Source organism: Molossus molossus, unplaced genomic scaffold, assembly GCF_014108415.1.
Source record: "Molossus molossus isolate mMolMol1 unplaced genomic scaffold, mMolMol1.p scaffold_m16_p_18, whole genome shotgun sequence".
Lineage (NCBI taxonomy): Eukaryota > Metazoa > Chordata > Mammalia > Chiroptera > Molossidae > Molossus > Molossus molossus.
In genome coordinates, this window is record NW_023425353.1 from 61,797,955 (window position 1) to 61,808,906 (window position 10,952).

The window sequence follows — 10,952 nt, forward strand, 5'->3', positions numbered from 1 at the left end:
CAGTTTGGTAACCCTAGCCTATCATATGTCATTTCTCTGATCAAACCCTGATTGATACACACATAATCCCATAGAAATTTGGGATACAGTCTCTTCCTATCTATGTATTCTACATATCTATTATAAACAAGGACCAGACGAGTTCTGTATTTTCTTTTTATTTATTTATTTATTGTTACAGATGTTTCTCCTTTTTTATCCCATTGACACCTTCCTCCCCAACCCCCTCACCCCATCCCCGGCTTTGTTGTCCATGTCCATTGGTTATTGTATATGCATATAAGTTCTGTGGTTTATCTCTCCCCTCCCCCCACCACCACTCCCTCTTCTGAGGGTTGTCAGTCTGTACCCTTCTTCTACGTCTCTGGGTCTACCCTATTCCTCAGACTATTATGTTCATTATATTCCACATATAAGTGAGATCATGTGGTATTTGTCTTTTTCTGCTTGGCTTGTTTTGCTTAGGATAAAACTCTCCAGGTCCCTCCATGTCGTCTCAAAGGATAAGAGATCTTTCTTTCTTACAGCTGCATAGTACTCCATTGTGTATATGTACCACTGTTTTTTTATCCATTTGTCTACTGATGGACATTTGGGCTGTTTCCAGAACTTAGCTATTGTAAATAGTGCTGCTACAAACATGGGGGTACATATATTCTTTCTGATTGGTGTTTCAGGCTTCTTAGGGTATATTCCTAGAAGTGGGATCACTGGGTCAAATGGCAGTTCAATTTTTAATTTTTTGAGCTAACACCACATTGTTTTCCATGGTGGCTGCACCAGGCTGCATTCCCACCAGCAGTGCACTAGAGTCCCCTTTTCTCCACACCCTCGCCAACACTTCTTTGATGATTTGTTGATGGCGGCCATTCTGACAGGTGTGAGGTGCTACCTCGTTGTTATTTGATGTATTTTCTTGTTTATTTGATGTTAACAATACAAGCATATTCACATGCCAATAAAAATCTTTAAAACCCGTTCATGTCCGTGCCCTATCTCACATTTACCGATGCTTAGTTAACCCTTCCCCGTCACTGAACTTGCCGGCGGTATTGCACTCTTACTATCGTCTGTGGAGATGCCCAGAAGCAGTATTGCCAGGTGAGCTTTTCAGACGAACTTGATACCTAGTGCCAAATTGCTTTTCAGAAATGTGGCACTAGTTTCTATTCCCATCAAAAATAATCGACAGTGTCTGCTTTGCTGCATCCTTACCTGCACTGGGTTTTCCTTAGTGAAATGTAATGAAATCTCTTTAACACCTTAACAGGCAGAAGAAATATTTCATTTTCATTAGCATGTCTTTGATTACTAATGTGGTTGATATTGTAATATTAATGGCTATTGCATTTCTTCTATGACCTATCTGTTTATATCTCTGTTCATTTTTCAAAAATAATTGGGCCTATGGAATAATTATGTGATAGGAAAATCCCAGTGGCTTTTCCTATTGATTTGTAAGGTTCCCTTATACATTAGGGGAGTTGGCACTGGCATCTTGGTCCTAGTTTTTAGTTTGTTACATACATTTTTGGGGGGGCATAACATCCTTGTATTTCATAGTTTATCCTGTGGGTCAATAGACAAGTAGGCAATGTCTCCCCCAGGACAACACTTTGCTTAGATGGTCTCGCCTGACTGTTTCTTCAAATGAGTTTTAGATTTGTTCAATCGAGAGCTCAGACAAAATGCTGTGCGGGTTGAACAAAAGCTACAGAGTGATTAGGTGCTGGCCTCCCGAGTCTTTGGTCAAGCATCCTCACCAAGCCCATGTGCCCTGGTTGAACTGACCCCGCCTGTGGCTCCTGCCCCATTGTGGACATGGACGGGTCTGGTGCAGGTGTGGGTGGCAGGCCCTTTCCCCAGTGGTCTTCATATCCCTGCTCTCTGGCTCAGGGGGCTCATACCAGACGAGGGGCTGACTGAACGTGTGAGTGGGTAGTGGCATTTGGATGGGTGAATAGACAACTAAATGGGTAGATGAAATTTACTGGCACCCCTCCTTTTCCCTTCCGGGTCCCCTTCAGGGACTCTGTCTCCTGCTTTCCTGGGAGACCGACAGCAACAGAGACTTGCAGAGTTCCTGTAAGTTAGTAGTACCCCCAAGTTCTGCTGATGCTTTCTGGGTGTGTATCAAAAACATTGAAAGCTGGGTCTCAATGCGATATTTGTACATTCATATTCATAGCAGCATTATTCCCAAAGCTAACGAGTGAAAGCAAATCAAATATCCATTGATGAATAAGCAAGATGTCATATACAAACAACGGGATATTATTCAGTCTTAAAAAGGAAGGACATTCTGACATATGCTACTACATGGATGAACCTTGTGGATGTTACCGTGAGTGAACCAGCCAGTCATAAAAAGACAAATACTGTATGATCCCATGATTCGATGAGAGCCTGGTGGTGGGGGTGCGGTGGGGTGGGAGGGGAAGGAGCAGTTATTTTTTAAGGGGCATGGACTTTCAGTTTTACAAGATGAAAAGAATTCTGGAAATGGATGGTGGTGATGGTTGCACAACATCGTAAATGTATTTAATACCACTTACCGGTGCACTTAAAAATGGATAGGATGCTATATTTTATGTGTTTCTTACCAGAATAATAAAAAAATAAAATAAAATGGTAGACATTAAAAGCCCCAGAATGGGCCCAGCCAGTGTGGCTCAGTAGTTGAGGGTTGACCCATGCACCAAGAGGTCACCTGTTCGATTCCCGGACAGGGCACATGCCCAGGTTGTGGGCTCAATCCCCATTGGGGGGCATGCAGGAGGCAGCCAGTCGATGTTCTCTCTCATTGATGTTTCTCTCTCTCCCTCTCCCTCTAAAATCAATAAGGAAAAAAAAAAATTGTTTTTAAAAGCCTCAGAATGAGACTTCTGCTTCCGGTCATTCCATTTTCGCCATTCATCTGTTGACAGACACTTGGTCGTTTCCGTCCCTTGGCCGTTGTGGATAATGCTGTGCAAACCTGGAAACACAGGCTTCTATTTGGGTTCATAATTTTGTTCTCTTTGGATATATACCTGAAGTGGGATTTCTGAGTCAAGAAGAGCCTGAAGAATTTTTCTTGTTTGAAGGCAACTGGAAAGACACGACAGCCATGTTCACAAGTGATTCTGGACCCTGACCAGAAAGGACAGTGTTTGCAAAGTGGGCAGAATGGGCAAGAGGGCGTCAGTTACACGGTGATGCTGCGTCCGAGTCAGTTCCTGTTCTGAGTGCGCGGGGCATCCTTGTTGTGGTAAACAACTCCGAAGCTGATGAGTGACGAAGCGTCATACCTGCCACGTGCTCTCAAATTGTTCCGGAGAACAAACAGTGTCTTTTTTATGCTCACCTGAGGACATATTTCCATTTTTGTTCGGATAGAGTAGGAGGGAGAGAGAGGAAGAGAGAGAGAGAAACATTGACGTGAAAGGGACACATCGAGTGGCTGCCTCCCACAGGACCCCAACCAGGGCCAGGGATAAATCACAACCAAGGTACGTGCCCTTGGCTGGAACCAAACCAGCAACTCATTGATCCGTGGGCCGACGCTCTAACTGCTGAGCCAAACCGTCCAGGGCAAAAAATAGTGTCTTTATATCTCTCCGTCTGTGTGCACTTTGAGAGAGTGAGGGGGGGAGAAAGAGAATGATGAATTTATGGCAAATGTAGTAAAATGCTGACCGCCGGGAGTCTGGATGGTGACACGGGAGTTCTTGGGGCTTCCATTCTGGTCACCTCTCTGGAAGGGTGGGATGGAGAACACAGTAGGAGCGATGACAAAGCGGGCATGAGCCCATTCACACAGAACAGGGAGGAGGGGGGTCGGAGGAAGTCAGTAGGGCTGGAGGTATGACCTGAACAAGTGATCAAACATACTACTACTTAAAGACAACAAGAGCAGAAGGGTGAGTACCAAAAGTCCATCTTTATTATAATCATAAATATGCACAAGAGAAAAAAAAACACAACTAAAAGAAAGCACATCAAAGTGTACAGTAGTTGCCTCTGGGTAGTGGGATTTATGGGTGATTTTGATGTCTGGGTTTTGCCCCCCTTTTTTTAAAGCATTTTTAGAAACAGTTTTGGGAAATTATTTTTAAGAAAATATTAGTCTGAAGAATGCGGGAACAAAGTCTCGATAGATGGGAGGCCCTTGGTGAGAGATGAAGTGTTAGAGACATTTAAGATAAATCAGTTTCTTCGGGTTAATCTCTCAACCTCCTACATCCAGACAGAGTCCCCACCCCACCTGCCTGTAGACAGTCTCTCTTCCAGCCTCAAGCGCCACCAGCTTGCACACCGGTCACTTTTCTGATGATGGGTGCAAGGCGGTGCCGCCCCCAGAAAACCAGGAGAAGACAGCCAACCCTGTCTCCTTTGGACTCATGGTTTCTGCCATAAAGCCATCAGACTCTCCTGCCGCATCACCCGTCTGACAGGGAAGGGAGATTCTGAGAATATTCAGAAGGAAACGGTCGCGGCAGTAATGACTCCCTCCCTTCTGTGGCTATTTCAGAAGCACATTATGCACATGGTCTGTGCTGGCCCCCTGCCCCGATTGTTTGTTTTCAGCAAATATGAAATTCTGTGGGGGGTTCCCCTGCCAACAGCAGTTTCCCAACCCTATTTCCCAGTTGGGTCTCGAGTTCTGTGTTCCTCAGAATTTCCAGGAGCCTAAACCCGCAGGGGGGGAGGGTGGCGGCAGCCGCTGGCTCCTGATTGGCTCTGGGCTCTGAGCAGACTCAACTGTGGAAATCACTAAGTATTTCCAGATTCATCGGCCTGGGAGGTAGAGATGGGAGGAGGGGTGCTCAGTGGCTTTGTTAATAATTTTTTTTTAAATATGTTTTTATTGATTTTTTTAATCCTCATCTGAGGATATATATTTTTTTACATTTATCTTTAGACAGAGTGGGAAGGTGAGAGAGAGAGAGAAACATTGATGTTTCCACCTGCACAACCCCAGCCGGGGCGAGGAACAAACTGCAACTGAGGTACGTGCCCTTGGCAGGAATCGAACCCGGGACTCTTGGATTCGCAGGCCGACGCTCTAACCGCTGAGCCAAACCGCCCAAGGCTTTATTGATTTTTTTTAAAGAGAGAAGAAGGGAGAGATAGAAACATCCATCGTCTGCCTCCTGCACAACCCCCACCAGGGATCGAGCCCACAACTCAGGCACGTGCCCTGACTGGGAATCCAACAGGGACTTCTCAGCCCATGTGGCTCAATCCATGGAGCCACACCTGCCCCGCTGTTTACAAATGTTAATGTTCACAAACCTGAACCCGTTTGGGTTCGAGTCCTTCGCTGGCACCCGTCGTCCCATCTTCCAGAATGTTCCAGGTCTCTCATTCATCTCCAGGAAGAAGTCCATGGGGAAGTCCACGGAGAAGGTGGTTCAGTGTAGACCCCTCGGGCCCTGGTGGCGTCATTCCACGCTGTGTCCCTGGTCAGAATCGCTGGCCGGCCAAGCTGCCTGCTCTCGGGCCAGCGTGCCTGGCAGGTCACTCTTGGAGGGGCCCGAGTCAGAGCACCTGGGAGAGGTCGTGCTCCGCCGTGGAGGGGGACATGGAGCTGTCCTTCTCCGGCCTCTGGGTGTGCGGGACGGGGACCACGGCCCGGAGCCTGCCGAACATCTGGTACAGGTACGTGCGGAACCTCTCGCCCACGAAGGCGTAGATGACCGGGTTGACGCAGCAGTGCGTGTGGGCGATCACCTCGGTCACTTGCAGAGCCAGGTCCAGCCGTTTGCTCTGCTCACACTCATCAGACATAATGGCGCCTTGGAAAGCAGCGACAAACACGGTCAGGTTGTAGGGTGTCCAAAAGAGAAAGAAGATGATCATGATGACGAAAATCAGGCGGACGGCCTTGGCCTTCTTCTCATTGGGCCGTCGGAACAGGATCGTTATAATCCTCGTGTAGCAGACGACCATGATCACCAGAGGCAGAATCAGCCCCAGGACGTTTAGTTTCAGGGCCTGGAACTGCCGCCACTGCGTGAGGTGTTCGTGAGGAAAATGAAGGCTGCAGGTGTAGTGGGTCGACTCCAGCTGCAACTTCGAAAAGTAAAAGCCCGGCATGGCAGCCAGGATGGCCAGGGCCCAGGTGACAACGCTGGAGATGATGCCAAAGGTGACCGTCCGGGCCCGCAGGGCAAACACGGCATGGACAATGGCCAGGTACCTGTCGATGGTCAGCAGGATGATGAAAAAGATCTCGCTGTACAGGCCTGAGTAATAAAGCCCGGAGAGCAACTTGCACATGCCACTGCCGAACGCCCAGTTATCCTTCAGGTTGTAGTCAACCCAGAAGGGCAGCGTGAAGAGCAAGAGCAGGTCAGAAATGGCCAGGTTGAGGAGGTAGATGCTGGTCATGCTCTTGAGCCTCTTGTATTGCAGGAGGACCAGGACCACCAGGATGTTGCCGACCAGGCCAATGATAAATACCAGGGAGTACAAGGGGGGCAGCAGCTGAGCCCCGAAAGCCCTCAGATCTGCTTTCTGGCAGGGGGTTGCTTGCCCATAGTCATATTCTGTGATCCCCTCGTAGTCCTTTGTCGTGGTTGCGATTTCCATGCTGGCTTCTTCCATGGGTCCGGGAAGATAGTTTCCGTATGTACTTTGCTGTTAAAGGCAGTGGGAACAGAGACGGGCAGTGATTATATGTCTTCAAACACTTGACAACAGTTTACTGAATGCCTACTGCATACCATGCCCTGGGACTCAATGTTGAGCAAGGGGGAACCAGGTCCTCTCTGCCCTTGTGGAAACTGTAGTTTAATGGGGGGTGGGGGACAAATGAGTGCACAGAACCATGAATTCAACTACTTTGACAATGAGCACTGTGAAGGAAAAGTCCGGTGGATGGAGAAGCCAAAGGGAGAACTCACGACATTCATCACCAATGCTGCCTAAGGATTTGGCATTGGACTTGGTGTTAAATAATCCTGGAGGGACACCATTGTTGTTCCCATCCCGGAGGTGATGACACAGAAGTTCGGAGTGGTTAGGACACACATCTGGTGAGAATGAAGCTGGAGCTCAACCCAGTGCCGACAACTGAAACCATTGGGCGTTCTGCCTCCAACCGCAGAGCAGTGCCCTCGCGCTTCGGAGTCCATGAAGGGCATGGGAAGGAACACAGTCCTGGCTGAGAGTCAAAAACTAACTAATGGATCTTCATGACTTTTGGGGCTAAAACGTTTCTCTGCTGAGGTGCCGTAGGGCATGGGGGGCACGTGACAATGTGTGGGCATTTGATCTTTTTTGGTTGTCGCAAAGACTAGGGAACCTCCTGTCATTTGGTAGGCAGGGCCAAGGATGTCCTACAGTGCAGAAATGATCCCACCCAAACCCAAGTAGTGCTGCCATAGTGAAATTCTAGGTGGCCAACCCTGTCCGTTAGTAGAGAGCACCAAGGACACCTGAGTGAGCTCAGCCTGGCCCATGTTGCATGACCCTGGGGGGCACAGGCAGGTGTACAGTAACTCTGTGGGCCTCCTGTGACAGCTGTGAGGGTTCAGAGGAAAGTTCAGGCTGGGTGGAGTGGGGTGATCTGGTGATAAGGAGAGGGAGTTCTGGGGAGGAAGAGCTCAGAACAGTCTCAAGTCATGAGGTGTTGTTGCGCAATGACCATACGGAAGCTGAAATTCTGCTGGTAAATAATCTACCCAAGGTTGCCTTGAAACAAACATGAACACAAACACAAACAAGAGAGCCACTCGATAGCTTGCCTTTACAGGACTCCATGACCCCCGCTTTTTAGCCTTCCTTTCCAGTCCTTTCTGATCACTTGTTGAAGACACCTCCCCAAAGGGAGCATGGGCTTTGGTGTAACCTACCAGCTGTGTGAACTTGAAGAAGTTAAGCTACCTCTCTGAGCCTCAGTCCTTCATCTGTAATGTGGGAAAGGAACAGTTACCTTGGAGGGCTACTGTAAGGTAAGGTAGGAGAAAGCCACCCCTGGCCCTTACCAGGACCGTAGTATTAGGGGACTTCCTTCGCTGCAGTGACCATTCCCTGAGGCCTCTTGCCACCAGGAATGTCCCAGGCTGCAATCCTCTTCTGGCTGATGTACCCTGCTCCCAGGTCACCCCACCAGGTCTCGATGTAGTTCACCCAGAAAGGGAATGCTGCTTGATGGTGATGAACACAACGGCCCCTCCCGTGTGAACTGGGCTTTGAAATTTGCAATATGTTGTCACCAGTCTGAATTGCTTTGACCTAAACACCAATCAACAAAATAGGTGGTGCCTATATCACAACCCATCTTCCTTCCACACTGCTTAGTGAATGCTTCCTGCTTAGAGATGTACGTGTCTGCAGTGGCCGTTGGAAACTAAGGCACCTTGGCCACTCCGGCTGGGGGCCTGTTCCTTCCTGCCGAATCCATTCCTCTGGCTCACTCCTCCATCTCTGGACTTGCCCCTTGATGGAAGCATCAGCCCTCTCTCTGAAGAAACCCAGCTGGCAGTCACTGGCCAAGCCGCGCCGTCCCCACCAGTGCTGGCCGAGGGGCGGGCAGTCGGCATCGCGGGGCCCCGCGGGTTGACAGCGGAATCAACAAGCAGCTTGGAAGCACAAAGAGCAGCCAGAGCAAGACTGACCCAGGGGCCCAGTTGTGGGGGTTCTGGCAAAGCGGAGGGCACACTGAGTCAGCATTGTCAGAAACCATTCGAACAGTCATCTCCATACCCTTGACCTCCAGCTCCATTCACTGTCTTGTTTTTTGTTTGTTTGTTTTTTATCCTCACCCATGGACATTTTTTTTTTTTTTTTTTGCATTTTTTTATCTTCAGATAGAGCGGGAGGGAGAAATGGGGAAGAGAGAGAGAGAAACATCGATGTGAGAGAGACACATTGACTGATCACCACCCACACGACCCCCACTGGGGCCGGGGACAAACTGCAACTGAAGTACGTGCCCTTAGTGGGAACCGAACCTGGGACTCTCTGGTCCATGGGCTGCCGCTCTAACAGCCGAGCCAAACTGGCCAGGGCTCCATTCACTGTTTACCCAACTTGTTGGGCACCATGACATGACTCCAGGACACACTGCTCCCAGAGGGAGGTGGGCTGGGGTGGGGCCTGAGAGGAGAAACCAAGGACCATGTTGCCATCCAACCTGCCGGCCGTGCTGTAGTCTGCTGCAAAGGTCTGCCGCAGGGTCACTGCACAGCGGTCGGCTTTGGCCCTGGAGCCCGGAGCCTTCCAGTGCCAGCGTCCTGCAGCCTGGGAGCGGTGAGTCTCTGGGCAGAGCAAGGGCGGTCTGCAAGGGGACAGACACCAGGCCCGGGGGTGTGCAGCTGGCCCAGCCTGGTTCCCAAGAACCCACTGTGTGCATGTCTTCCCAGCTCCACCTTCAGCATGTTGGTAGCTTGAAACCAACCACAGTGGGAATATTTACACACGGAAATCGGCAAGACTAGAAATCAGGGCTCTCTTTTTAGGAGAGTCCATTGCGAAATATCTCGCAGCACATCCATGCCCCCCCAGTCTGAAAAGCCTAAGAGATATCCTGCCAGTCAGAGTGGGGACTGGCAGGTCAATGCGTGGCACACAATGGTGGCAGTGTGCAAACTCCGGGCATCCTTAACTCTGGAAATCTGAGGCCCTCCAGACACGAACAGTTGAAGCAGGTTCCTGCAAATAGCCCCCGCTGCCGCCTCTTTGCTAGTAGAACAGAATGGATGCATCCTCGGAGGTCATCGGGCCAGCTCCCTGCCTCCGGGTGGGTGAAATTCTACCTCCTCCAAAACAACCTGCAGTCTGATTTTGGAGGATCCTGGGTTCTAGTCTTTGACTTTTTTTTTTTTTTTGTACGTGCCCCTAGCGGGAACCGAACCCAGGACTTCCTGGTCTGCTGTCTGATCCTCCAACCTCTGAGCCAAACCAGCCAGGGTTGTTTTAGTCTTCTTAAGAAGATGGTTCAGTAGCAAATCATCCTTGTACCCACAAAGCCTTTTGTAATTCAAGTCTCTCTCTTGCTGCAATGACTTCATACACCATGTACGGTTTTCATTTACATGGGGGAAATTTGGCAAGCGATTTCCTCTTGAATAGCCTTCGATGAAAAGTGCCTCTTGTCCTTTAACCCTGGGTTGACTTTCTTAATCAGTAGCCGACAGCCTACCATTCAAGAAGGCTTCCCTTATTTAGCAAAAATAAAATCCTATTTGACACATGAGTACCCAAGTCCTATAAACCCACCCATTCTCAGTGCTACACAAGTCATTGCCTTATAGCTCCATGACCGGGCTGCCTGGCCCCTGAGGAGTCCCCCCCTTTGAGGAGATAGACAGATAAACTGATGATCCCCTGCAACATGAGCAGGACCACAGCCCTGCCTAGCTGCATGCGTGTATTCAAATCAGATTGCTCTACACAGAAACCGACAGGACAGACAAGTGCCACTTACTCTGGTATCGAGGGGTCTTGTCCACGAAGTCTGTTAGAGTCTTTGTTTTCAAGGTTCGAGGTCTTGATAGAATAGGAAGTCCTCAGCTTCCTGTGTAATGATAGAGACAGGTCTCTGGGCTTCTTAGTCATTCAAAATGCCAAGAAGAGAACAAAATTCTCCTTTTTGTATGGTTGGGTGCCCAGGGATGGCCACAACCCCCACCAGTGGCCAGTTCCTGGAGGTTGAGATCACTCTAAGGGGTTTTTTTCTGGTCATTTGACTGCACTTCAGCCTGGGGAGCTCTGTCTTAAGGGGATTGGGCAGGATGGGGTGGGGTGGGGTGGAGTGGAGTTAGTAGGGTGAGGGAGGGGGCAAGGAGGTGTTTCCAGAACTTGTGGAGCAACTGACAGCTGGGAATGGAGAGACACAGATGCAGGGCGTGGAGTTCCTGTGGTCAGTGAGCAGCCTTTAAAAAACAATTTAATAAAGATTGCAAGTGGAAGGATTTAAACCAGAACACTGGGTCCTCTGTTCCTCAAAAACCAATCTGGCT

At 49.3% G+C, this 10,952-nt stretch overlaps 1 protein-coding gene across 1 annotated transcript; it reads right to left on the bottom strand.

The window, feature by feature from the left end:
* Window positions 1-5,152: 5,152 nt before the first annotated feature.
* Window positions 5,153-10,702, bottom strand: LOC118633353 (C-C chemokine receptor type 1-like). Its single transcript, XM_036267191.1, has 2 exons — window positions 10,418-10,702; window positions 5,153-6,624 (listed from the first exon to the last, which is right to left on the bottom strand). Exon 2 carries the CDS (start codon window positions 6,589-6,591, stop codon window positions 5,524-5,526), a length of 1,068 nt encoding a protein of 355 aa, XP_036123084.1. The 5' UTR covers window positions 6,592-6,624; window positions 10,418-10,702; the 3' UTR covers window positions 5,153-5,523.
* Between the last annotated feature and the right edge of the window lie 250 nt (window positions 10,703-10,952).

Coding starts and splice junctions, on each gene's coding strand:
- LOC118633353 (XM_036267191.1), bottom strand. CDS start 6,591: ATGGAAGAAGCCAGCATGGAAATCGCAACCACGACAAAGGACTACGAG.